This window comes from Canis lupus, chromosome 10 (genome assembly GCF_011100685.1).
Source record: "Canis lupus familiaris isolate Mischka breed German Shepherd chromosome 10, alternate assembly UU_Cfam_GSD_1.0, whole genome shotgun sequence".
NCBI lineage: Eukaryota > Metazoa > Chordata > Mammalia > Carnivora > Canidae > Canis > Canis lupus.
In genome coordinates this window covers 70,365,150-70,393,121 of record NC_049231.1, presented here as the reverse complement: position 1 = coordinate 70,393,121, position 27,972 = coordinate 70,365,150, and the positions used below count along the sequence as shown (strand labels likewise).

Here is a 27,972-nt window from a genome sequence, read left to right as displayed (position 1 = left end):
TAGGGATGGAAAAATGAGACCCACAAAGGGAAGTTACCACTTGCTCAAGGCCGTGCGGCTAGAGAATGAGCGACTGAGGGTGACAGTGTAGACTCAGACTTCTAGTCCGGAGCTAACTGCCCTGGGAACATCCCTGATGGACTCAGTGATTCTCTCCACTGGGATGAAGAATCTGCCTTGAATGTCACTAAGTACATCTTCAGCCATTCTAGCAACCTGCCGTATCTGTTTTACACTTTTCTTTAGAGAATTTTTTTGCTTTTGGGGTTTTTTGGCTGCCACTTCCAGAAGCTGCCTCCCCCACACTCCACCACTCACAGGCAAATATTTCGTCTGCAGGAGCAGTAGGCAGGGCGCCGGGTAGGGGAGAGCCGGTGAGGGCATCCATAAGGAAATGAGTAACTGGCGAAAGAACGGAGACGTCGTGGCTCGGCAAACTCGCAAAAGCAGGTTGTGGTGGCATTTGGGGAACGCGTGCTGTCCCAGGACAAGTGTGTGGTGGCAGGTGGTCACTGGAGTCGGACGACAGGGCCGGGACAGCCATGAGAAGTGGCACCTGCCAGTGGAATTAGAAGGTGACGTTTGTGCCGTCTCTGGCTGGCTCGCTAAATGGCCAACACCCGGAATGGGTGCCTTCCATCACGTGGCACGGCTATTAACGTCTGGCCAGGGGTATTTCAACTCTGGCTGCCTCTTGGAATCACCCAGGGGGCTTTTAAAAATCCTGATGTCCAGGTCACACCCCCGGCTAATAACATTAAAATCCGTGATATCAGTATCTTGAACCGTTCCCCAGTGGATTCCAACATGCTCCTCGGTTTAAGAGCCACTGCTCCAGGCCAAGGGTTCGGGCCATTAGCTGAGGGATCTGTACGTGCTCCCTCCCTGGACTTTGCTATTTGCTCTTCCCCGAAAGGGGCAAATAGGAAGGAAGGAAAGAAGGAAGGAGGGAGGGAGGGAGGGAAAATGAAAGGAGAGGGAAAGGAAGGAAGGTCATCTGAGTGTTCTGGGCTGATGGGGGGCGGACCCCCAGCTCTCCTGTCACCTGGCGCTTCGCCCCAGCTGCCCCACTCAGAGGGGCTGTAAGGTGGAGGGAGGGCGGAGCCCCCCGCCCCGGGGTGTGCTTTCCTGGCTGCCGCAAGGCCTCTTGCATGATGACCTGCTGCCAGCAATGAAGGTCAAGGTTTGGGCGAACAGGATGGGCCGAGGGGGAAGAGCAGGTTGGGACGGGAGGCGGGAGGCGGGAGGGGGCAGGCAGCAGTGCTCCAGCAGGACAGGAGAGCACCCGCCTCCTGTGGAGTGAGGGGGAGGGCAGGGTGGGGACGGGAGCCAGGTGTGCCAGCCCCCGACGCCCTCGCTGGCATCTCCACTCGTCTTCAAAAGCTCATCCTCGTCCAGTCAAGAACTGCTCGTCGTCCCCTGAGAGGGGATCACGCAGCAGGGAGGAGGCCAGTGCCCTGGAAGGTCTAGCGGGGCCCACACGACACGGACAGGACACAGGAAGGGAGCGGGTGTGGCCCGAGCCGCAGCCGGGAGGTGGAGGCTGGACGTGCAGCTTCTCCAACGGGCTCCCGTGGAGTCCGAGAACATTCCTTCCCTCGCCAGCAGGCCCTGAAAGAAGCACACTTGCGAGGGAAAACCTAGGGGTCCCGGCCGCATCCCCAAGGCCGCCCTGGCCCTCACATGGGTCCGGCGATTGTCCCTGTGTGTGTGCTGACCCCCGGGGCACAGCCTCGCACTCCGGGCACGCGTCACAGGCGTGCTCCACTCGTGCACTCGCTTGCACGGGGTGACAGGCAGCAGGGCAGGGGTGATGGGCAGTAGGGCAGGAGGTAGCGGGCAGCAGGGCAGGCAGTGATGGGAGTAGGGCAGTGGTGTCCCCAGCAGCAGGGCAGGGGGTGGCGGGCAGCAGGGCAGGGTATGGCGGGCAGCAGGGCGGGGGTGGCCCCGGCAGGTGCTAGCGCCCGCTGGACGCTCCGGGCCCGCAGGGGTGCAGCGCTGCTGCAGGTGCCGGGCGGACCGGGAGCAGCCTCCGCCTCCTCCGCAGGCTTCCAGGCTTCGGCTCGCGCGCCAGGACCATGAGTGAGGACGCCGTCCCCGACGCCGCGTCCCCGCCGCCCCCGCAGGGCCCGCAGTACTTCGACCGCTTTCCCGACGATGACCCCGAGTACCTGCGCCTCCGCAGCCGCGCCGCAGACCTGCGGCAGGACTTCAGCCTGATGGAGCAGAAGAAGCGCGTCACCATGATCCTGCAGAGCCCGGTGAGTGGGGCGGCCCGGGGGCGGGGGCAGGGGAGCGGCCGGCCCTCTGGCTGACCTGCAGGGTCGCCCCCTTCCACTGGCTCCCCGTCTGGCCGATCTCAGCCCGGGAGCAGGCCGGGCCTGGCCCCGTGGGTGTTTGCTCGCTCCCTAGTCGGCTGGACGGCAAAAACCTGGTTTGTGCGCAGGCAGCTTGGCCAGGTGCCGGAGGGGTGGGTCTGACAGGGGCCCTGCCTCAGTTTCCCCGCTTTCCCCGAGTTAGCGAGCCGACAGGGATGTTGGGTACCCGGGGCCCATGGGGCGCAGTGGGGAGGCTGGGAGCCTGCGTGTTCCATCACCACGAGGACCTCCCGGCGGGGCAGTAAGGTTGACGTGCGGGGGCAGAGGTCAAAGGCGTCAAAGGGGTCTGGAAGCACCTAGACGCTGAGAGTGGGGGGCGGGGGCCATGGGCCAGGGAAAGGGGGGCGAGCGGTTGCCCTGCCAGGGCTCACCCCTGCCTGCGATCCGTGGGCACCTGCGCGGCGCTAACACAGAGCTCGTCCTCGAGCAGGTGGTGCCCCGGGAGCAAAGCAGGGGCTCAATGGACCAGGAGGGGTGGGGTGGAGCTGGTCCCCAGGCACCACGTGGTCCTCGGCCCGGGGCGCTCAGGGTGGAGCAGGCGTCTCTGTCCCCACTGGGCCTCGGGAGACAGGACTGTGGGCGGGCTGGGTGTGACCGTGGTCAGGGCGCCCAGTGAGCGCGAGGCCCAGGCCTTGGTGGCAGGGGGCCTGCGAGGAGCGGGGCACGCGGTACTGAAGGCGGCGATGCCAGGGCGGGAGGAGAGGGCGCCCAGCTGGTACCGACCGGGTCTCGGCTCTTGGCCGGGCCCTTCCTCGGCCCCGTGTGGCTCCGCCGGGTGGGCAGGAGGCACAGCCTTAGGGCAGCAGGACGTGGGGGGGCGGGAGCCGCGGGGAGCACAGCGAATCCTTCCGTGTCCCGGGAACCTGGGGTCCCGAGAGCCCGGGCAGAGCTGGCGCCGGGGCCGCACGCCGTTCCGTTCAGCTCTGCCGTCTGACACGGCTCTCGGTGACTGAAGCGAGGCCCTGCGTGTCTGATGGCAGAGGCGTGGGGGGCGTAGGGGTCGGTTGGGTGGGCGGGACCCGGGAAGGACCTGGAGCCTGAATTTCTGGACAGAGGGAGCAACAGGGGCCTTCCCCGACAGCAGCTGGGAGGGTGGGGCTCCTGAGGTCCCCGTGGGTTCCCGGTGCCGTCTGAGGCCCAGGGGCCCTGTGAGCCCTGGTCCAGTTGACCCGGGGCAGGGGCGGCTCCTGGAGGGGTCGGGAGCCTCCCCATAGAGCCACCGGGAGGACCAGCGCCTCCGCCCGCTTCAGTCTTTCAGGGAGGAGCTGGAAGGCCTCATCCAGGAGCAGATGAAGAAGGGCAACAACTCCTCCAACATCTGGGCCCTGCGGCAGATCGCGGACTTCATGGCCAGCACCTCGCACGCCGTCTTCCCGGCATCTTCCATGAGTACGTGGGAGCTGGGGAGCTGCCAGGAGCAGGGGTGGAGGAAGCGAGGTGGGGAAGGGCGGGTGGGTGGCCAGGGGCCAGGGCATGGGAAGACCCACAGGGGAGTCACCCCTGATGCCCAGAAGTCGGGGGCGGGGCTCACGGGGAAGTCTCTAGTTCTGTTGGGGGAGGGGGCAGGACGACTTGGTGCCACTGTTCTGAGAGGCAGAGCAGCCCAAGTGTGACTCCGTGTCCCCCTTCGTCCGTGGGTCACGTGAAAGGGGGGGCTTTGCAGCTAGAAGTCTCTTACGGGGCCTCTGCTTGAGGACCGGGGTGCAGAGAGGGTCCGGCCGCCGACCCCCACCCCATGCAGAACCGAAGGAGGGTCCTCGCGTGCTAGCGGCAGCCCCTGACTCACACCCCTTCCTCGGTGCCCGGGAGCCGCTGCCCGGCAGGTGGCAGGTGGGGGGGGTCGCAACCCCCTGGACAGGCCAACCGGACTCCGCAGCCAGGCCTGGGCATGACACCCTCTTCTTGGGTCCGAAGCTCTGCCCACAGCCTTGAAGGAACAAACACACTATCCCGCAATCGCACAGATACAGGATTGCGATCAGAAATCAGGAAAATAACGAGGAAAGGGGGGAAATTACAATCAGGGTCCTGTGTTCTTTCAACCAAGAAATGACTATTTTCAATATCTTGGTGCATATCCTTCCCTGCCTTTTTCTCTTAACACGCATAGATGAGGGAAACAAGAATGGAATCACATTATTCACGTAAATTGGGTAGCTTTAACGCATCTCGACTGATTTTCCACACGGTAGAACATCATTCTGTAATAAAGGGTTGGTGAGGCTGTGCGGTCCTATAGCGTGATCAAATGTGCCGTAGCTTATTTAACCAGATTCCCGTTTTTAGGCTTTTAGGTTATTTACAACTTTTTGCTCTTACGAACAACGATACAGTAAATCCTTTCATTTATTCTATGACCATTTTCTAAAGATAAATTACTGGAATTAGAATCGTTGCATTCAAGTATTCGCATGTTTTAAAGATGTGAACGCGTAATGCCAAATTACCCCGGAGAAGCGCGGAACCAGCTCACGCTCCCACCAGCGCCGTGGAGCGCCCTTTCCTCCATCTTCATTGCAGTACGAATTATACTATTCGTTTCATCCTCCTGATTTGATAGGCGAAAAATAATACTTTTTAATGTGCATTTATTTGATCACTAATGAGATTAGATACATTTTCACACTGTGATGATTTTTTTTTGTAGTAAATTGCCTGATGGCATTCCTTGCCAGTTTTCCTACTTGCATATTCTTTTCTTACGGGTTTTTAAATCTTTATAAAGTGGAACTAGTTCCCTATTACCTGTCAAATATATTGCAATTTTTTTCCAGTTCCTCTTTTGCCTTTTTTGTTCATGTTTTTATATTGTAGAACTCTTTAATTTCCATATAGCTGAATCCTTGGTTACTTTTCATTGTGCACTCAGAAACACCTTCCCCAAGTTTTATCATCTCATGGGACAAATAGCCTTATTTATTTTTTTAAAGATTTATTTATTTATTCATGAGAGACACAGAGAGAGGCAGAGACACAGACAGAGGGCTCCCTGCAGGGAGCCCAGTGCGGGACTCGATCCCGGGACCCCGGGGTCACGACCTGAGCTGAAGGCAGATGCTCAACCGCTGAGCCCCCCAGGTGTCCCTGCCTTAATTATTCTTAAAAATAACTTAAGAATGATTTTGTTAAGTCCCCTCCCCACCCCCAGTATACCTCAAAAATTCCCTATTGGGATTTTGATTGGGATTATTTTAAATAAATAGATTAATTTGGTGGAGAATTTATAAATTTATAATTTTATATTAGAATATAAGCTCCATGGGGAAAAGATACTTGTATGTTCTGTTCATTGCTATATCCTAGAATAGTGTCCTGGACTTAGAAAAGTAGCTGGCACAGAGTAGGGGTTTTAAAAATATTTGCACAAATGAATTTTAAGTCTGTTCAAAAATGATGTATGCCATCTATTTATTTGCCTTTTTAAAAAATGTCCATTTAGAAAAGGTTAGTCGTTATTTTTTTTCTTATTTTATTTTATTATTTTCTATTTTATTTTATTTTCTTATTTATATTAGAAAAAGGTTAATCGTTTTTCTATTTTATTATTTTATTTTCTTATTTGTATTAGAAAAGGTTAGCCGTTATTTTCTTATGGTCTCTACTGATTTCTTATTAAGTTTATCCTGGAAATTTTATATAACTTTGTTATTTTAAATGATTTTTTCCTCCATTCAGCTTTCTGGTTATAGCCGTCTTCCAGGGAAAGTAGGTTCTTGTTGCACTCTTAAGTTCTAATAGCTTCTCTTGGGTATTGTATCTCGAAAAATCACATGACCTGCAAATAATGGTCATTTTCAATCCTTTATTCCAACATTCACCCTTTGGTTTCTTTTTCTGCTTTTCTCACTGCATCCATTACAACTCTCAGAACAACGTTTAATAATAGATTAGAGAGTAATCATCCTTGTCTGGTTTCTGACTTTAATAGAAATCCTTTATCACAAGAGTTTGAGTTCATTATATTGAGGAAGTATCTTTTCATTCCGGTTCAATATGAGTTCTTCTCAGAAATGGATGTTGAATTTTATAAAATGCATTTTGGGCATTTATTGATTTTTCTTTCTTTGAACTATTGATATGATGAATTATATTAATAGATTTCTGCATATCGAACTCTTTTTTTCATTCCTGAAATCAGTCATTCCTGGTCTTGATGCATTCTTTTGAAAATACTCTTCTAGATTTGGTTTGCTAGGCGTTTATTCAGGATTTTGCATATTCATGAATGAGATTGGTCAGAAATTCACTTTTTGTGCAGTCTTCATTTAGTATTGGTATTTAGGCTGTAACTTCATAAGATAAGTCAGAGTGATCCCCACCCTTCTCTTTGTCCTGATGGATTTTAAATAAGATAGGAAGTCTCTCTTCCTTGGAGATTTATTATTTACTTGTAAAGCCATCCAGATCTGGAACATTTTTGATAACATTATTTTTCTCAGTTTCATCTAGGGTTTTTAAAAAACTTATTTTGCTGCTGCTTGAGTAAATTTTGACTATATGTTTTAAATAATCCATTTCATGGAGATTTTCAAAATTATTAGAGTGATTTACAATATTCTACCATTTAAACTTTCTGCTGTAAATGAGATGACATCCTCTTCTCATCCCTGGTGTTGTGTATTCCTTCGTTCTTTTATGGCCAATCCAGATGTTGGTTTATTCATAGATGTTCTCACTTAAGCCAATTCTTGGATTTCTATATTGGTTCTACTAATTTTTTAGTTTCCCAATTCACTGATTTTGTTTTTTTCTATTCACTAATTCTTTTCCATAACTTTTCTTTGGTTTATTTTTAGTTTTTATAGGGTAGAATAAAATGGATGCTTTATTTTCATTTTTAATTCAATAATAAAGACATTTTAGGCTATGGATTTTTTTCTCTGAGTGTAAGTTTGGTCTTATCCCGGGCATCTTGACACAATATTTCCTTTATTGTTAATTTCTAGATAGCTTGGAGTTGCCGTTTTGATTTTATTTTGTTCTAAGAACTCTCTGAGAATGAGTTTTCTCATTTCCCAGTGGTTGAATTTGTATTTTTTTAAGGGCCTGTTGATAACATCTGTCTTTATTGCATTGTGTTTGGAAAATGTGGTCTATTTAACGTCTGTGTTGAGGATTTATTGAGATTTTTCTCTGTAGCCTAATAATATCATTTTTAAATGATATGTAAATATAGACTCTATCTCCAGGGCATAATATTTCATCTGTATCTTCATTTTTTTTATTTTGTAAAAAATGAGAGTTGTGTTTCTTCCACTGCATATTTAATTACTGTTCGTTTCTCTTTGTATTTCTAGTAGCTTTTGCTTTGTATCTTGATGAAATTACTTATATATGTAAGTGGTCTTTATAGCTATAGCTTCTTTATGGATCATACGTTTAGTTCCTGTAGAACGACCGGTCCGGCGGCCCTCCCGCCATGGGCTCTGCTGCCTGGCTTTGTCTGGGGGGCGTTTGCCTTGGCTCTTCCTCCCTTCTTGCTACCAAGGGTGAATATTCCAGAAGGATATGGCTTTCCCTCATTTCCACTTTGATAATAATATTGTAACCTCTGTTTATTTCTGGGGCCTACTTTTGATGCTTCTTTTCCGTTTACCTGCCTCGTGTCACTTTAGTCTCATCCGTTGGCAGACCTCCGATAGCGTTGCCTCCTGGCATTTATTTCCATATCAGAGAAATCTGAAACAGCCTATTTTTTTTTTTTTTTTTTTGTTCCTTTTGGTAGATGTTGGTGCCTTTTCCCCTTTATCCTCGTATTTCAGAAATGTGCCGGGAAGCATATAATTGCAAGCCTTTTCTCTTTATGGACGCTCCCCTCTGGAATGTAGTAAATCCTTATAATTCACGCAGGTCTGTTTCCAGCTCAGAAGTCGTTCCCGTGGGGCCGGTGCGGGATCTGAATGTGTCTCCCTCCGGCCTGTGTCTCCCGCCGCGCTCCCTTTCTTCCTCATCGTTTTCATGTCTCTGCCTTTATGCTCTTTCTTCTGAGAGAGAAGCGGAGCCGAGCAGCATCCCCACTGCCCCCACCAGCTCTGGCGGGAAGACAGTGGGGTGCCTGGACGTGGAATGAGCCGTGGGGGCGTCTGAACCCGGACGCGAAGCAGGGAAGGTCCAAGAGTCGGGAGTTCAAGCACAGATCGGTTGTTCTTTGTTCAGCTCCGTTTGCCTTAGGATTTTGCGGCCGTTTTGTGTTTTTATTTGGGTTTCTCTTTTGCAATAGTGTGTCCTTCAGTCTTAGCGCTCTTTGGGGTGGTTAGGGAGTTTTCAGCTTTTTCTGTGTTTTCCTGGATCCCTTGAGTAAATGGCTTGGTGGGCTCCGAGTCATCAGCCTGCGCTCAGTCGGCTTAGCTTTTGTGAGGCTGCTCAGAATAAGCTTCTCTCTCTCAAAACCCCGAGAGCAGGGGCTCGGGGAGGCCTGTGGAGCCTTCTAGTCTCTCCTCCCACCTGGGTGTGCGGGGGGCAGGGGGACACCGACAGGGGACGTGGGACACAATGATGGGGCTTTGGACCCATCCTGGCTTCCTGGCGCCCTGGGCCTCCACAGCTATTTGTAAGAGAAGGACTTGAAGCAGTCGGGGTCCGAAGACCCTCCCAAGGACAGCTCCCCGGCCTGGCTGTGTCAGGGGGTCACGCTCCCGTACACCTGCCTGTGGCTGCGAGGGGGGCCGAGGGCCCAAGCAAAGAGCCCACCGGAGCTGGGGGCAGAGCGGAGGGAGGGATCCCGCCCGGGCCGATTCCAGCTGGAAAGTGTTGACTTTGGAATTCCGTTGTTGTTATTTTTGCCGGTTCAGCTGAGCCTCTGGACCACTTGTCTCTGTTTCCCGTCAACCATGGTCAGTAGGCACGTCCCTGGAGGTGTCTCTCCGCCGCGGACACGGGCTCGGTGGCGACATGCCCGCCCCGCAGGCCCAGCAGCCCCTGCCCTGCATCCCCGCAGACCAGCTCGTCATTTCCGCGGGCGGCAAAGGTGGCAGGGAGCTCACTGAGGCAGTAGAAGCGTCGAAAGGGCACTTAACCCCTGACGCTTTGGGGGGATGTCGGGAGAGGCAGCACCAGCGGCTCCCAGCCCTGACATCATCTTAAGCCAGAACCGTTTCCTGTTGATGCTTCCATTGGTTTCTAGACACTGACTAGAGGGAAGTGCGGGGCTCAGACACCTCTCACGCCTTCCAGGGGCCTGCACGGAGCCGTCATCGTTTTGACAAGTTATGCTACGTGGTCTAGTTCTTTTTTTTTTTTTACGTGGTCTAGTTTAAAACAGGCCGATAAGCAGGCCTACTGCTTGGCGGCATCTTCACCAAAACCAGCTTCTGAAACGGACCCGCGCCTCCGCTCGGGACCGACTCTTCCTTTCTTCGGTGCCCATCTTTATCGGGAGCTTGGCCTTCCGAGAACCCTTCATTCTGTGGTTTGAATCTGGCCACGATTTTTGGCCAAAAGCAACGCCATTTTTCTCTGAATAAGCAGAAGACTTTCTCGGGCACAATACCCCCGGGATGAGGGTCAGAGAATATTTAATTCCCCGCCTGCAGACGCCTCTTGTGCAGTGGACGTGCCAGTGCGAATTCAGAGAGGGCGAGGGCGAGGGCGAGGAGGGACGGGGCACACAGCAGCCCTGGCCTGAGCGGCCCCGTCCCCACCCTGTTTCCCCGCAGCCTTCTCCATGATGACGCCCATCAATGACCTCCACACGGCCGACTCCTTGAACCTGGCCAAGGGGGAGCGGCTCATGCGGTGCAAGATCAGCAGCGTCTACCGTCTCCTCGACCTCTACGGCTGGGCCCAGCTGAGTGACACCTATGTCACAGTGAGCACAGCATCTGGGCGGGGTGGGCACCACCCGCGGGAGAGCTCCTGCCCACTGCGTGGCCACGCACTGGGCCTCCCAAGGTTTCTAACCAGTGCTCACCTTTCCTGGGGCCCCCGCCCTGGATAAGGAGCTGGGAACCCCTGGATCCTATTCCTGGGGCCACCCTTGACCATTGGGGAGTCCTCGTGTCATCCGTTGCCACGGTTCCAAATGAAGGCTAGGTCCTCTCCATCTCTCCGGTGCTGGGGGAAGATGAGGGTTCTTTTGAGTGAATTTTGGGTGCCATGGACTCAGGGGAGGAGGGCATTCAGGCAGCGTGTCCCAGGAATGACCCTCCCCCTCCTTGCCACTGAAAACGCGTGTTTTCCCTCCAGCTGAGAGTCAGCAAGGAGCAAGATCACTTCCTCATTAGCCCCAAGGGAGTTTCTTGCAGTGAGGTCACCGCGTCCAGCCTGGTACGTATAGTCCAGCGTCGCGCGGTCCGTTCCTTACACGAAAGCAGCCTTCGAGGACGGGTCATTTCCAGATCGGCCACTGCCCTCCTGCTCCTCGTGGAGCTCGCGCTCTGGTCTCGCACGTCATCCCAAAGCATAGCACACCCCAACCGTGAGGCCAAGTGTGAGGTGCAGGTAGCACGTCGGAGTAGGGGGTAGGGGGAGGAGATGGGCCTGGGGTCGGACCCCAAAGTCTGAGAGTTGAGGAATAAAGTCTGCAAAATACTGGAAAGTCTGCAAAGTCTGCATCGGGGAATATCTTAGAACAACAGCCAGTGCTTTGTCTCCAAGCAGAGCAAGAGTCGCCTAGTGCCGGTGCCATTAGCAATAGTTTCTAGGGTCCCTTTGGGTTCTCTTGCTCCTTTTAGGTACAGTAGGAAGAAGCTTCCAGATCAGGAAAGATTCCTGGGTGGAAGGAGGAAAGAGGTGGGAAGGACTGTCCTACCAGCAGAAGAGGCCCGGTGGCTCTTAGATGCTGAGGCTCTGCTGCTGTGCGTATGCCTGGGGACAGAGGGTGCCCCCGGGGCCCCTGCCAGGCTTGAGGCATACGGGTTGAGCCCAGGTGTGCAGCAGGAGAGCCAGCTGACCAAGTCACAGAGCATCTGGGCAGGGTGGGACCCTGACTGCCAAGGCCGCTTTACAGGCAGGAGGGGACACTGAGCCCAGGGAGGTGAGTGACCTGCACACGGCCACCTAAGGAGGTCAGGGCCGAGGCACACTGGGACCAGACACAAGGAGGCACACGCTCCGCCTTGAAAGCATTTGTGGCCTCGCTGGGGAGGCAGACAAGGCAGGCGATGACTGAGTCAGAGTGAAGAAGGCTCCCCTAGAGCAGGACACTTGGGGAGCCCCGCAAGGGCACAGGGACCCAACAGGAGGGGCAAGGCAGGAGCATGTGGGCTGGCCCGATGCTGAAGGAGCTGAGCCTCCAGGAGCCACAGGATAAGAAAATGTAGACCAGGGCAGGGGGCAGAGACGGGCAGAGAGGACTGTGTCCCCGGCAGGAGGGCAGCTACACCCAGCCAGGCGCCGGCCAGACCCTGGCAGACCTGGGAGGACAGTGGGCGGCTGCGTGTGCTCACGGACCCAGTGGGTGGGGGGAGGCTGGGAAGGGGATAGGGACCCGATGGTAAGTGTCCCCGAAGGCGTTGTTGGGGCTTGTCTACTGGGCAGGCGGTGAGCCGCTGAGCTGACAGCCAGGTTCCCAGGTAGCTCCCGGCCTCCGCCAGCTGTGTGCGGGAGGACCGGCAGCAGGACGGCTGGCTGGTCCCCCGAAGGGGTGCTGGATGGTCCCGGGAAGGGGTGCTGGCTGGTCCCTGGAAGGAGTTCAGGCTGGTCCCAGGAAGAGCTGCAGGCTGGTCCTGGGAAGGGGTGCTGGATGGTCCCAGGAAGGGGTGCAGGCTGGTCCCGAGAAGGGGTGCAGGCTGGTCCTGAGAAGGGGTGCAGGCTGGTCCCATGGAGGGGTGCTAGATGGTCCCAGGAAGGGGTGCAGTCTGGTGCCATGAAGGGGTGCAGGATGGTCCCCGGAAGGGGTGCTGTACCGGGTCGTGCACCGAGGCGGGAGCGGGGCTTGGAGCAAGGCTGAAGCTCATGATTGGTAGGAAGCCCCGGGGTTCCCGTTAGCTGGAGGGGATGCTGGACATTTCCGTGCTTACACGGTGTCAGTTGTCTCTGCCTACACGTGATTAAGGAATAGGCTGTTGTCCTGCTGTGTCACAGGCGAGGTGCCCTGGTCCCGGTGATATTCTGTGCGACTGTTTAGGTCGGGGGGGTGGGCGACCACAGCCTTCCTGCGCGGGGCCCCCCGGAGCCCAGCCGTCGTGTGCACCCGCACCCGCACCCGCACCCGCACACAGGAGCGTGTGATTCTCAGCCATGACACCTCCTAGCTCCCGGGCATCAAAAGCAGCTTATAAGACCAGTGAGTAGTTCCAGATTATAAGACCAGTAGGTCCTTTAGGATCTAGCTCTCGGGTGATTGGTAAATGGTGTTTATTATACTGTTGTCTTTACCTTAGTGTGGATGCTTAAAAATTCAAAATAAAGAGTAAAAGAAGAAGAAAAAGCCTCAGCTTAGATGTTACTTCCTCTGGGAAGGCTTCCCTGAGCCCCTTCTTTTACCGGGACAAAGACTCCTCCCGTCTGCTTCTAGAGAATTCTGCGACTGACTCTCTCCCAGCACCTCTACCCAGGGGTGATCTGGGGACCAGCAGCGCGGGTTTCCCTCGGGAGCCGGTCAGACATGCAGACTCTCGGGCTCCATTCTTGGCCCTGCTGAGTCAGAATCTACATTTATTTCTTTTACTTTGAATTTTAGTTAACGTAGCCTCATGCAGCTTTAGGAGTAGGATTCAGTGTCCTCCCTCACATACGACACCCGCGCTCATCGCAGCACGTGCCCTCCCGCCCCCATCACCCTCCTGGCCCCTCCACCACCCACCTCCTTCCGTCTCCTCCAGTTTATTCTCCTTCCGTTAAGAATCTCGTATGGCGTGTTTCCCTCAGCCCTCTTCTTCCCCCCTTCCTATATTTTCCTCTGTTTTCCTTCTTAAATTCCGCACGTGGGTGAGATAACGTGGTTCTTTGTCCTTCTCTGGCTCGTGTCATCTGGCTGTGTCCACGTCTTGGCAAACGCTGGATTTCAGTCTCCTGGATGGCCGAGTGATGTTCCACCATAGAGACGGGCGTTGGGTCTTGGCCATGGCACCCTGCACCTCTGTGAGGCTGTATCTGCGGGTCAGTGCCCAGTAGGGCACCTGGCCATAGGGCAGCTCTACGCGCTGTGCTCCGGCGTGGCTGCCCCATCTCGCGGGGCGTCTGCATCGTGACGGGCTCTCCGGGCGATTGTCAGCCCTGTGAGGTTCGAGAGACTCTGCTCTAGCCGAGGTCTGCATCTGAACTTTGGGGCGTCAGACTCTTAGGAGAAGTCCAGTTCCCTGAATTATAATCCCCACGTGTCCTGTTAGCCTTGTGCCCACTGAAGGCGGGAGCCAGGTTGTGCTCTCCCCACGCCCGGCACGGCCCTGGCTCCTGGGGCGACCCGCTCTGAGTGCAGGGTTACGGCCCAGCCGCGGGGAAGCCCGTGAGGCCTCTGCCTCCCCAGGGGCCCTCAGTTTCTCTTCCCTGGCCCAGATCAAGGTGAACATCCTGGGAGAGGTGGTGGAGAAAGGCAGCAGCTGCTTCCCGGTGGACACCACGGGCTTCTGTCTGCATTCGGCCGTCTACGCAGCCCGACCGGACGTGCGCTGCATCATCCACCTGCACACGCCAGCCACGGCAGCCGTGAGTGTCGCGCTGGGGCCGGCGTCTCAGTCCCTGGGCCCCCGGGCCAAGCCGAGGAGGGGGAGCACTCAGTTCAGTGTTCCCGACCCTAATCCTTTCCGCTTGTCCAAGCCCGGGAGTCTTGGTTAGGGGACCCCAGGGGGCCGCGCGGAGGGTGCTTTACTGCCCCCTCCACCCCCTGTGGCACACACACAGACGCGCCCTCGCCCAAGTGCTGGCCCCTCTGGACCTTGCGCTCCGGTCAGAGCTGGTGGGCTGAGGGCTGGCACCCGCCGCACCCCTGGCCCAGGTCTGGTGAGAGGTCTCGATAGACGGTGAGACGGTGGGAACCTGGCCTCGGCCGCGTCTCATTGCCCAGGGTGGGCGGAGCGCTGGGGACCCACCCGAGCAAGGAAACTCAGAGCAGAAGGAAGACCCTGGAGCATCAGGTTGTCCCCCGGGGCCCTAGCCACTCCCCGTGTGTCCCTGAGGCACAGCCACCAGCGCGGGGTGGCCCCTCCAGCTTCAGCCCCTCCTACTGACCTCCAGGCCGCAAGCCTAGAGGAGCCGAGCGGGCTTGTCACTGGCCTGGGGCTTCTTCCGCGAGGCACAGCAGTTACGAGCGCTCAGACTTTCCAGATTTGGGGCCAAGACTGATGTATTTGTGCTGAGCGTCCGCTGCTGCAGGGCCCGGCTTACGCGTGGGGCAGAGCGAGCGGACAAAGCCAGACGGCTCTCCGCCAGCTCTCCGTGCTCCTTCTAGTAAAAGGCAGGGCATGGGGGTGGATCGTGACCGTCCCCTGCAGCTCCCACCGCCCTGCTGCCAGTAAAATGGGGCCTCCGTGTTCGTGCCCTGACCTCAAGGCGGAGGACGTCCGCCCATGCAGCCCGGAGGGCCGGGGTCCGGCTGCACCCCAGCCGGTGCCGCCTGCACTGCTGCTGCCTCCTGGGAGTCTAGGCGGAGGCACGGGGCGGGCGGCGGGGGCAGCAGCCCTCCTTCCCACGGGCCCTCCCAGGAGCAGTCAGGGAGGCGCACAGGGAGCCGTGTGTTGACGTGGCTGCCGCAGGGATCAGAGGAGGCGGCCGAGGGCCAGGTCCCACCAGGCGCCATGGTCACAGGACAGGGGCAGGCGTGGGGCCTGGCCGTGCCCCTTGGAGCCTGCCGTGAGGACAGGGGCTGGTTGCTGCAGGTGCTCACCCTCCTCCCGTCCCCCGGCAGGTGTCAGCCATGAAGTGCGGCCTCCTGCCCGTGTCCCACAACGCCCTGCTGGTGGGGGACATGGCCTACTACGACTTCAACGGCGGGATGGAGCAGGAGGAGGACCGGGTCAGCCTGCAGAAGTGCCTTGGACCCACCTGCAAGGTTCGCTCACTGTTCCCTGGAGACACGCTGGGGCGGGAGCCTCAAGAGCCCACAGCGTGAGAGACGTGTGTGTGCTCGGGGGACGTGTGTCGAAGTCACACGTGAACAAAATAGTGGGATGGAGTTCCCTCTGCCCCGTTGTCCTGAGGTTCCAGGACACGCTCCACGGTGGTGTTCACCTGAGCTTCCTGAGCTAGGATCCTAAACACATTCTCCTTTTTCCCTTAGCAATATCCAGGAAGCACCTTTGTGTGGTTCTGAATATTCTCGAAGTCACTGCCTTTAAAAGTTTTTTTTTTTAATTTTTATTTATTTATGATAGTCACACACAGAGAGAGAGAGAGAGAGGCAGAGACAGGCAGAGGGAGAAGCAGGCTCCATGCACCGGGAGCCTGATGTGGGATTCGATCCCGGGTCTCCAGGATCGCGCCCTGGGCCAAAGGCAGGCGCCAAACTGCTGCACCACCCAGGGATCCCGAAGTCACTGCCTTTAAATTAGTAGATTGTACCTCGCAGTATGAATGGCTGTGCCACCAGCCACCCTAGCGGTGCTGTGACTGGACGTTGGAGGACTGCTCCCCTCTGGCTTCCCTGAGTAGATAACATGCGATGAAAACCCTTTTGGTTCGACCCCTGTATATGCCTAAAGTCATCGCCTTAGGATAAGTTCCTGCGGATACACATCCCAGGGCTCTTACGTCACACCCCGGGGCTCTTACGTCACACCCCGGGGCTCTTACGTCACATCCCAGGGCTCTTACGTCACACGCCAAGGGCTCTTACGTCACAGGGGCATGTTGCCCCCTCCTTCCGCAGGATCTAGCGCGTGTGAAAAGGCTGCTTCCCTGCGGTTTCCCCAAACTTGAGTGTTTTATCACTTTCACTTCTTTTTTTTTTTTTTTTTTGCTAGGTTGATACAGAAAAACAATCTCACATCATTTGGTTTAAATCTAAAGAGCTATTTTTTAAAAATATTTTATTTGTTCATGAGACACACAGAGAGGCAGAGACGCAGGCAGAGGGAGAAGCAGGCTCCATGCAGGGAGCCCGATGCGGGACTCGATTCCCGGGACCCCGGGGTCACGCCCTGGGCCCAAGGCAGGTGCTCCACCACTGAGCCCCCCAGGCCCCCCCCAAACACCTATTTTTTAACTGCACGGGATTAGGCGTAGCCGGCTTAGCACGGGACGTTCTGGCGCTGAGCCTGGGTTGACGCGCGCCTGTGCCTGGCCTCGAAATGCAGTCGCTGCCTGAGCCACTTCCAGCCTGAGTCCCCGTCTTCCCGTGTCACGCACGGAGGAGAAACCCCGTCCGTCTGATGATCTCTAAGTCAACTACGTCACAGGAGCAAGAGGTTGCTTCTGGGGTCAGACCCTCGTATTGGGTGTGACGTAATTTCATCCACCAGTTTTCCAGACGTCCGAGAGCCCCGAGACCTAAAACCCCAGGCGTTGCCCAAAGAAATGGACCAAACTCTCCAGTCTTGGTTTTAAGAACTGTCTCCTGTCTCCCAGGGAGGGGGCTTCGGGTTAAGACCACACGTGGGGCGACACGGGGGCAGTGAGTGAGGAGTTGGGGCCGTGCTTTGGGACTGGGTGTGGAAACTGGCCTGGAATAAATGCAAAATCTCTCCTTAACTCCCGTTTGAAAGGCTCGGAGCTTTAATCGGCCGTGTGCTCCTCTGCAGATCCTGGTGCTAAGGAACCACGGGGTGGTTGCCCTGGGGGACACCGTGGAGGAGGCGTTCTACAAGATTTTCCACCTGCAGGCTGCGTGTGAGATACAGGTGAGCAGGGCCCTCGGGGTGGGCCTGGCCTGGCCCTACGGAGGCCCCCGCTGTGGCCGCAGAGGTCCTGGGACCCACCACGTAAAAGCCTCCCCTGTTTCTCCGCCTTGGCGCCACCTTATCCTTCGAAAGTTCCACACTCACGTCGGTTTTGTGGCTCTAGAACATCTCTCAGCGTCAGACGTGTGCCCCTCTTGGGGGCCAGGGCCCAGGGCAGGGAGCCCATCAGTCGGGCCGCAGAGAAACCGTAACAGGGGCATCGAAGGCCTCACCCTGCACCTGTCCCGGGTGTAACGGTCACGCCTGGCGACGCCCAACAGGCGCCACGTAGGCGGGTCTCTCTCTGCCTGGAGGGCGCAGTTGGCAAAGCCCGTGAATGTGGTCCAGCCCGGGAGAGGTGGACAGCAGGCCCGGGTGGCGCTTGGCACGGAAGCCTGGACACGGGAGCCGCCAAGATGACAGGGAGCCCACGGCCAGGTTCCCCCGACAGTCGGGGATAGGAGACGGGCGGCTGGGGGTCGCCCGTGATCTGGGGCCCCTGGAGGGGCTGCTGGGAGAGCAGTAGGAAAACGCAGATCCCGCCGTTTAGCCAGGTCGCACCTGCTCCCTTCGGGGTGCCCGGGGGGAGGGGGGGCGCACAAGCTGAAAGGGCCGGGCCCTCCCCGGCTGGGATCGGCGCCCCCACCGCTTCTTTCCGCAGCCTGGCTTCCTCGGGGCGCACGGGGCTGTGGTCCCCATGGGTCCCTGTGAGGATGGCGCCTCCCAGATCAGGAGCCGCGTGGCCTCCGACGGGAGGGCCTCCGGGTGCCCTCTCCTGGCTGCTCAGGGCGGAGCACGCCGAAGCGGGACCCGCCGTCTGCCTGGGGTCGGCGGGGGTTGGGATGCTTCCGAGTGGCGGTGGGGATGCGGCAGGTGGCGCCCTTCTGAGCGATTTTTTAAAAGATTTTCCGTATTCAGTCGTGAGACCCAGAGACAAGCAGAGCCGCAGGCAGAGGGAGATGCAGGCTCCCCGCGGGGACCCGATGGGAACGCGGTCCCGGGACCCGGGGTCACAGCCTGGGCCGAAGGCGGTGCTCCACCGCGGAGCCCCCAGGGCCCTTCCTCAGGGTCGCCTGTGCCGGGGGACAGGTGTGAGGACGGTGAGGAAGACGCGTGGGGAAGGTGCGCAGCCGCCCCCCCGCCCGGGAGCTGCAGCCCCTGGCAGAGGCCCCACGGCCCTCGCCTCCCCATCCGGGCTCCTGCGAGCTCCCCCGCTTACTTAAGAAGAGGCTGCCGTCCCTTGGCAGGCAGCCGGGCCCTGAGCGGATGGGGGAGATGCCCGTGTGCCCCCCACGAGGCGCCGACGTGCCCCCGGCCCTGCACCGACGCCTGTGCCAGCGAGTGAGCCGGGCAGGTGGAAGCGCGGAGCCCCAGGCCCCGGCCCCTCTCGGCTGCACCCGCTGCCACGTTCTCTGCAGTCGGGACTGGCTCCAGGCCACCTCGTCCCAGTGTGTCGGGTGACGGAGGCAGCTGGCCCCCGGGAAGGCTCCGGTGCCTTCCTTGTGGCTCCTGGGGCAGGGAGGCGTCGGAGGAAGCTGGAAGGGGCGGAGGCGGCAAGGCAGGCTCAGGCTGGAGGCGGGCGGCAGGGGCGTGGGCCACCCAGGGTGGGGTCACGGCCGCCTGGGGACGGCCCCCAGCTCGGCGCCCAGGTTGTGCTGCGTCGTGGGCCCACCTTCCGCGCTGGGGGTGGGGCCTGGCCGGGCCAGCACGCGGCCGTGGCCATCTCCGTGGCTCAGGCCCGGGGCCCGGCCCATCCTCCCGGGACGGTGTTCCCACTGCTCCCCGTCGGTTCGGGGTCCTGGGCACTGGGTCACCCCAGCTGAGACAGGCGCCCAGCTCTGCCTGCAGCAGATGGGAGGAGGCCCGGACGGTCCCCTCCCTGTGGTCCATGGCCGCGGAGATGGGGGACGCGGGGCCCTGGGCAGGCCTGTCCTCCTTTGGGACCAGCAGGTCCCGGGCCCGTCGCCTCTCTCATGGGCGAGATTATTGCTCATAAACGCGGACACGCACCCTCCGTGCGCCCGGGCATTCTTGGCGCCTTATGGTATCAGCTTAGGTGACGCTCGCGAGGCTCGGGCGCCTCTGGCCTTCGTCTTACAGAGGGGGAGGCAGGCACGGGAGGCCAGGGAGCGGCCCGAGTGCCAGGGCGAGGACGCAGCCCCAGGACTCGCACCGGGAGCCCACCTCCAGGTCCCTGGCCGGCCCCTAGCGCTGCACGGCCTCGCGGCCCAGGGTCTGCACCGGGCCCAGGGCCCCGGGGAGCACCGCCGGCACAGGGTCCCCCCGGCGTGGTAACGGGCCTTTGGTTGCGATGCGCGGCCCCGGGGGGGCTCCCCAGCCGGCAGCAGAGAAGCTGGGCATGTAACAGGCAGTAGGCGTGGACTCGGGGCGACCGGCACCCCCTGCTGCCCCTGCTGAGGTCTGCCCCCCGGGATGCCGGGCCCCCAGCTCTGGGGCTGGAATGAGCCACGGGGAGTCCCCATTTTCACCAGGTGTGGGGTCATCGGTCTAAGATGAGGATGCGGGCTTCCGCGGGCACACGTCCCGGATGCGGAGGGCGAGGAAAGTGAGGGCTGTGGCCCCTCGCCTTCACAGGGTCCCGGGTCACCTCGCGGGGACGGCCTGGCTGACCTCCAGGACGCCCCGGGCACTTGTCACACTGCCGGAGCCCACACGGGCCAGGGCGTGTTCCCACCCGTGGGCTCAGACACGCGGGCTCACCTGCAGGCCGAAGTGCAGCCTTTGGTCTTCAGCAGAGACTGGAGCGCTGGGGCTCCTGCGATCGGCGTCCCCTTCCGACGAGGAGCTGACAGGCTGGCACGAGGCGACCAGGGGCACAGCTCAGCCCCGGGCGCACGACCCGGAGCCCCCGGAGCCGCCGCGCTCCTGCTGCCGGAGTCAGCCGGACGCCCGGTCGTGACCTGTCATATCTGAGCGCTGGACCCGGGGAGGGACCGGGAGGCAAGGAGATGGTCAGGCTCGTGCACCCGGCCACTGGGGTCGCACGGCTCTCGCCCTCAAACCTGAAGCCCGCGGCCCGCAGCCGTGTGTCGTAGCCCCTGGCCGCGGGGCCCGGACGGTGCGGCGGGCACCCCAGGCCCAGGGGTCCAGCCGTCGTGTGGCCCCGTCTGGGCTTCCCGGACGCGCTCACCGCTGCGAACGAGGAGTCTCCGTGAGGCCCGGTCAGGCCGCGCCGTGCTTCGAGGGCCAGGACGCCAGCCTGCCTTCTTCAAGGGCTTTTCCTAAACAAGAAAATGGCAGAGAGGGGGATTTTAGACGAACAGAGAGATGAAGAAGGAGAACATGGTGCGCACCCACTGCCCACCACCCAGGCGAGGAAGGTAAAGCCTTCCTACGTCAGACGTCTTCCTCCCGCGGGAAGGAGCCGGTGCAGACAGGCGCTGACGGCCTTTCGGGAGCTGACCTCCCACCTTCCCCAGAAATGACCCCAGGTTGAGGTTGGTCTGTATCCCAGGTAACGCTTCAGCCTTCTGTATCGCTTTAGCGTTTAGTATTCTAGAGGGATGTTGCTTAGTTATTCGTGAGACACGGAGAAAGAGAGGCAGAGACCCAGGCAGCGGGAGAAGCAGGCTCCATGCAGGGAGCCCGGCGCGGGACTCGATCCCGGGACCCCGGGGTCACGCTCCGCCGCTGAGCCCCCCGGGCATCCCTGTATTGCGTTATTCCTAAGGCTTCACACTTGTGGTTTCTTCCTCTTCTGGTCTCCAAGGGCTGGAGCGGCGTTTCCTCCAGGAGGAAAACCCCAACCACCGCTCACATCTCCAGGCGTGTGCACACACGCAGGCTGAGCCTTTCTGCGCCTCCCCGCAGGTGTCCGCCCTGTCCAGCGCTGGGGGCGTGGAGAACCTCATCCTCCTGAAGCAGGAGAAGCACCGACCCCATGAGGTCGGCTCCGTGCAGTGGGCAGGGAGCACCTTCGGGCCCATGCAGAAGAGCCGGCTGGGGGAGCACGAGTTCGAGGCCCTCATGAGGATGCTGGACAACCTGGTGAGTCCCCTGCCGCTGCCCTTCCCGGCCGGTCCGCTGAGACAGTCGGGGGGACACCGTAGGCGGGCACGAGAGGGGCGGCACCGGGGTTAAGCTGTCAAGGCCTCGTCGGTTGGCGACTGACTCACAGTTTGGAGTCATTCTAGTAGGAGTTGAGTTTTTTTAGACGATGGCCTAGCGCCCCCGGCTCTAGGGGCTGCGGATGCCGTCTTACGTTGTGGCTCAGCTCTCTCTCGGGCAGTTATTTCTGCTTCTCTTATCTCATGACTTGAATGTAGCAACCACGTGATACACGGACTGCCCTACAGTATCCTGCGTAACGGCTGCATGAGTCCATCGTGGAGGGGTCACCCGGGACGTGTCCAGGGGTCGGCTTTAAAGGATATGGGGTGTAGAGTTTATTTTTTAATTATTTTTTAAAATTTACTTATTCATGAGAGACACAGAGAGAGGCAGAGACGCAGGCAGAGGGAGAAGCAGGCTCCATGCAGGGAGCCCGACGTGAGACTGGATCCCAGGACCCCGGGATCATGCCCTGGGCCAAAGGCAGATGCTCAACCGCTGAGCCACCCGGGTGTCCCTGGGGTGTAGAGTTTAGTTGGTGACGTGACATAACTGGAGGGCAGCTGGGAGGCGAGGAGAGCGCGCACGACGAGGAGCTGGGTGCAGGGAGAGACTGCGGCTTCTCTGATTGGTCGGAGAAGTGAAGGACGAAACCCATCCCCGGACCGTGTCCGTACCTGACTCGTGTTCCCGTCCTCACTGCCACCGCCGTGGACCCTCTTTATCATGACCGGGTCATTGCCTGTGCTTGATCTTTTTCTCCTTGCCCTCGGGTCCGTCCAAACCATCCCTACCTTATCGTCAGGCTGACCATGAGAGTCACTTTGTAACGATGAAAAATACAATCTGCCTTGAAACTACAATTCCCATGTGCCGAGTAATCGACGCCTAGACAAAGCACCAGGGCAAGGGAGTTTGCTACAGAAGTTCCATCAAATCTTTAAGAAACAGATAATTCTTCTGCCAGTTAAACTGTTTCAGAAAAACAAACAAACAAATAAATAAACAAACTGTTTCAGAGAGTGAAAGTAGGACGTGGAACATAACATAATTCTAACAGGTTCAGGGCAGTCTCGCTCTGAGTGGATGGCGAATGCTGCGCGAAGACCGGCAGGTGGTGTCCAGCGTGACGTGGGAGTGAGAACACACGATAACCCAGGGACGGCTCATCCCTAGTATTCGAGGAGGGCCTGATGTTACAAATCTTTTAAGTATGTTTCATGATCTTAGTGAATCAAAGGATAAAAGCCTTTTGGTCTTTTAAATAAATATCAAAAGTTATCTGCGGGGCGCCCGGGTGGCTCAGTCGGTAGGGGTCTGCCTTCAGCTCCGGTCATGATCTCGGGGTCCCGGGATCGAGTCCTGCATCGGGCTTCCCGCTTATGGAGCCAGCTTCTCTCCCTCTCCCGCTGTCTCTGCTGCCCCCACCACACTCATGCTTGCTCTCTCTCACTCTCGTGAATAAATAAAATCTAAAAAAAAAAAAAGTTATTTGGGGGACCCCTGGGTGGCTCAGGGGTTTGGCACCTGCCTTTGGCCCAAGGCGTGATCCTGGAGTCCCGGGATCGAGTCCCACGTCGGGCTCCCTGCATAGAGCCTGCTTCTCCCTCTGCCTGTGTCTCTGCCTCTCTCTGTGTGTCTCATGAATAAATAAATAAAATCTTTAAAAAAAAAAGGTTATTTGATGAAAATGTATCCATTTATAAAAAAAATAATAGCTGTTAAGAGAGGAGGACACTTATTTAACATGATTAAAATAATTTTTTTTCTCGGAATAAGAGCCAATATCTTGGTGAAGCACTAGAAGTATTTCCACTAATTTTGAAACAAAATAATGATTCTTGCTGTCAGCACTTTTAATATTGTTCTAGAATAATACGGGAACAGGATCTGAAATAGTGAAGCATCAAAATAAAATAAATATTGAAAAGGAAACAAAGTTACTTGTCTGTATAGGTATTATGGTTACATGCCTATAAAGTCCCAAAGAGTCAACTGAGACAAAAACATTAGAAATAACGAGTGCATTTTAAAGTAGTCAGTTAAGAAAATGCATTTTTAAAAGGAGTAGGTTTTTTTTGCATCTTAACATATAATAATATATTTGAAAATACAGTAATGGGAGGAAATAGCCCTATTTGCAAATGCAGAAAAACCATAAAACATTGAGCAGAACTGATTTAAAGGAAACCATAAAATTTTACCAGTAGATGTCAGAGGAAGCCTGAATTCAGTGAAGAGACACAGTTTCCTCTTGGTTAGAAAATTCCATAAGGTGGGGACACCCGGGTGGCTCAGTGGTAGAGCATCTGCCTTGGGCTCAGGTCGTGACTCCAGGTCCCGGGATCGAATCCCATGTCGGGCTCCCTGCGTGGAGCCTGCTTCTCCCTCTGCCTGTGTCTCTGCCTCTCTCTGTCTCTCATGAATAAATAAATAAAATCTGAAAAAAATAATTCCATAGGGTTAAGAGGGCCCCTTTCCAAATCAATGACCTCAATGTAACCCTTCAATGATAGGGGAGCACAGAAGGACTTTGCAAAAATGTTTTTCCAAGTGGAACTGAGAGTGGCCAAGGAAAACCCTATGAAAAGAAGAGTAATTGAGGATACTTGTCCCATCACATGGTAAAGCATGAAAAAGTTTTAGCAACTAAAGAGCGGAGCCCCAGTGCAGGAAGGACAGGCGAATCAGTGGGACAGAGAATCAGAAACGGATCCTAAATATATGGGGGCTGAACACAGGGCAAGTAGGCATCTTATGAAGCAGGAGGAGGAGGATTGACTGCTAGCACTTTGGGAAATAAATAAGATAAATCATTTATTTCAACCAGAAGAATTCCTGATTTATCAAAAATTTATAACATAAAATAGACTCCTAGATATTTAAAAACGGATTTATACGTTTGATGCTCTTTTGTTGGGAAACAACTCACCGAGCATGGTGGGAAAGTCTAAAACCATGATGACGAGCATTGACAGATATGATATTAAAATTGAAAATGTATATTTTTATGCACTCTCCCTCCCTCTCATCCTAACGCGGGGAGGCACGCTCAGTGGGGAGCGCTGACCCGGGGAGCCCCCCACGCAGAGCACCGCCCCCGGACTCTGGGATCCTGACCCGAACCAAAGGCAGAGGCTTGACTCACTGAGCCACCCGAGCAGCCCAACCGCAGAGATTTTTAGTGCTCGTCCCTGGGGATGAGATGTTTGTGTAAAACCCACTTTTGTCTTATGTTTTTCCATATTGCCCGATTTTTGTAGATAGGTCTGTATTTTCTTTATAATCAGAAACATATTTTAATGCCTCCTTAATAAAAAAAAAAAAGGCAAAGCGAAGGAGGACGGGTCAGGAGCTGTCCAGATGACCGTTCCCAGTGCGCAGCGGCCCCTCCTCGCTCAGGGGGCGGGTGTTCCTGAGCCGGACCTTCGGCTTCGGAGAAGGAAACGGCCTAGAGACCTGGGAGTCGGGAAAACGAGGGCTGACTGTTGGAATCAACTGGAAACTCTTAAAAATCCTACAGCGCAGAGCACGCGGGAGCTCTGAGGGCGCAGGCAGCAGCCTTGGGAAGCCCCCCGAGGCTCCCTGGGGGCAGCCGGGGTGAAGGAGGAAGGTCGGGGCCGGGCCCCGGGGCGCACGGCGCAGACTGGGATGGAGGAGACCGAGACCTGGAGAAGGGGGGGCGCAGCGTGTGGGAGCCGTGCACGGGGGGACGGTTCTCCCCACGGTAAGTGGCCGCGCCCCCGTCCCTTCTAGGGTTACAGAACAGGCTACACCTACCGCTACCCCTTTGTTCAAGAGAAAACCAAACACAAGAGCGAGGTGGAAATCCCAGCCACCGTCACGGCCTTCGTGTTTGAGGAGGACGGCGCCCCGGTGCCCACCCTGCGGCAGCACGCCCAGAAGCAGCAGAAGGAGAAGACCCGTTGGCTCAACACGCCCAACACCTACCTGCGGGTCAACGTGGCTGATGAGGTGCAGAGGAGCATGGGCAGCCCGCGGCCCAAGACCACAGTAAGGGGGACGGCGGGCGGACGGGGGGCCTGGCCCCGTCTCTGGTTAAGCCTGGGGCTGGGGTCAGATTCCCATGGGGCCTCCCACTGGGCTCACGCCCCCCGGGGCTCTGTCCCTGTTCCCGCACCTCTGCGCTGGGCCGGGGTCCTGGGGAGCAGCTCCCTCCGGGGCCCGGCCCTCGCTCCCCACTGCACAACACCCGGGAGCACGTGGCTTTTGCTTCCTGCCCCCACCCCCCACGGGGCTTCTGGGGAGGTCCCGGGCATCCAGCATTTGGACTGTGGATGCAAGCCCAGGAGGTGGGCGGGATGCTGCGGTCTCCTGCGTAGGCTCCCGCTCACGCCCCTTCTCTGTCTCGGGCTCTCGCACACTCACGGACACGTTGGCTCTTCATCTGATGTTTTGTTGACACTAAAGTAGCTAGGAGCCAAAGAGAACAGGCTTTTGTTAAAAATAAATAATAAAAAAAAAGCAGCCCTGCAAAGTGCAATCATAAGTCAGGGCCCCCGGGGGGCTCCGTCCGTCAGGCTCCCAGCTGGCGACCACAGCGCAGGTCGCGACCTCAGGGTTGAGGGACCCAGCCCCGTGTCGGGCTCTGTGTGCTCGGTGTGGAGTCTGCTTGGGACCCTCTCTCCCTCTGCCCCCCCGCCCCGCTCTGAGCAAGTACATAGAATCTGAAGCCGGTAAGTCACCGGACACTGCGCTTGGGCAGCTGCCTGCCCGTCACGCCGGGGGTCAGGGTGCGGGCCTGGCTCTCCAGCTGCCGCCTGACTGCTGGACGGGCCCTTTGGCCCCTGGGCCCCGATGCCCATCTCTGCTCCGGGAGGCGGCCAGCCCTGCAGGAGGCCCAGGCGGGGAGCGTCCGTGCGCGGGCCTGCTGACCATCCCCGTGGGCCGCCCGGCCAGACCTCGGGTGGGCCCGTGGGGCGGCGTGCGGACCTCACGCCTCTGCCTCACCCCCCGGTCTCGTGTGTCTGCAGTGGATGAAGGCCGACGAGGTGGAGAAGTCCAGCAGCGGCATGCCCATACGGATCGAGAACCCCAACCAGTTTGTGCCTCTCTATACCGACCCCCAGGAGGTTCTGGACATGCGGAACAAGGTAAGGGCAGCTGCCCAGCCCGCCGCCCCTCGCCCGAGCCGCGCTGCCTGAGGCCCCGCAGGTACGAGCCGAGCGCCAGGATGTGCCCAGGCCCTCTGACAAGAAAGAACCGTCCGGGCGGTGGTAGCCCGCGACCCCGGCCCTAGAGACGCTGCCTGAGCCCAACTCGAGTCCACGCGGACCTTATGCCGGTTCCCTCTGGGCTCATCCTCAAAGTGCCGCGGTCCTTTGTATTTATTTCTCGGCCTCCGCGAGTCGCTCGCTCCGTTTCTCGTTAGACTCCGGGCGTAGCTGAGCCCGCGCGAGGTCGACACGCCCGTGGAGCGGGGATGCGACGGTGGTCGGTGGTCCGAGGACCGTCTGCGGGGCTTGGGTGACAGGCGCCTCCCCAGGGAGAGACCCAGGCTCCAGAGTCGTGGCTCCCGGCAGCCGGCGCAGTGAGGATACCCCTCGGGGGCTTCGGTACCGAGCCCCCCAGGGTGCACCTCGCCTCGGCCTGCACCCCCGCGGCGGCTCCCGGCGCTCGTGGGCTCCGCTCGCTGACAGGGCCTCCCAGGGGACACGGGCCTCCAGCCCCGGGGGACGGCTGTAGCCCTGGGCCCCGGCGCCCTCGACGGCCCCCGACGTGCAGCCGCTAGCTCGCTCTCTCTTCCCTTGACCCCAGATTCGAGAACAAAACCGACAGGACGTGAAGTCAGCGGGGCCTCAGTCCCAGCTCCTGGCGAGCGTCATTGCCGAGAAGAGCCGAAGCCCGGTACAGCAGAAGCCGCCCCTGCCCGGAGGGGAAGCGTGCTCGCCTTCGGGGCCTTCAGTGCCCGAGGCCGGGCAGCGGGACCCCTGAGTCCTCAGGCCCACCCTTGTCCGTGATCTTGGGCGCTGCCGCTCTTGCTGCAGGACGGACGCTGTGAGGACCAGGGACGGCGTGGGGCCGGGGCGGGGAGCAGCGCCCGCCCGCCCCGCAGTGACGCTGACTTCCAAGCTTGACCCAGGGAACCCCGCTCGGCCCCCACGGCTCCTGCCCAGTGGGCGTCGCGGGAGCGCGGCTGGCGGTTCCAGCTGCTCCCGGCCGGCCTGCCCTCGGTGCTCCTGGCCTCTGCGCGTGGACACGGCAGCAGCCGGCCGTGGCGCTGGGGGACGCCCACGTGCTCGCAGAGGAGGGGCACGTGTGTGAGGACGGTGCCCGCTCAGGCCGGCCAGGAGCCCCCACACCCACGTAGAGTAGGACGTAGGGAGTCGCTCCGGGGCCGAGATGGGGCCGCCCGGGTCTAGTGCGTAGGGAAGGGCGGGAGGGTCAGAGGCGCAGCTTGTGTCACAAGCCATTGCCCCGAGGGCGGCCAGGAGGGAGGGACACAGGACACGCTCCGCGGGCGGAGCAGATGGAGGCCGCTGAGCTCAGGCTGCAGCCACAGGGAGGGGCCGTACAGGCTCCAGGGTGGGGAGTCAGAGCTCCCGCGACCCCGGGGCGGGGCGGTGAGTCCTCAACACGGGCTGGTGTGCGGGTCCCTTGGGGGCGCCGCGGCGTCGTCAGGGGAAGGTGGCCCGGAGGCCGGCGCAGGCCCTGCCCGGGCTCGCGTCCTTTGAGCGCCGCGCTCTTTGGCTGCTCCTCGGCTTCCGAGCACGGCGCCCTCGAAGGCCAGCACGAGGCCCCCATTAGAA

General features: G+C 58.1%; 1 protein-coding gene across 1 annotated transcript in view; it reads left to right on the top strand.

Annotated features, from left to right (window-relative positions):
• ADD2 (adducin 2) overlaps positions 1-27,972 on the top strand; it is a 55,787-nt gene that overhangs the window by 18,844 nt on the left and 8,971 nt on the right. The window contains 11 exon segments of the mRNA XM_038551549.1: positions 2,048-2,261; positions 3,629-3,767; positions 10,034-10,185; positions 10,563-10,643; positions 13,815-13,964; positions 15,163-15,306; positions 16,994-17,092; positions 20,963-21,139; positions 24,959-25,216; positions 26,197-26,316; positions 26,981-27,070. Coding sequence (XP_038407477.1) covers positions 2,079-2,261; positions 3,629-3,767; positions 10,034-10,185; positions 10,563-10,643; positions 13,815-13,964; positions 15,163-15,306; positions 16,994-17,092; positions 20,963-21,139; positions 24,959-25,216; positions 26,197-26,316; positions 26,981-27,070 — 1,593 coding nt within the window. The 5' untranslated portion in view covers positions 2,048-2,078.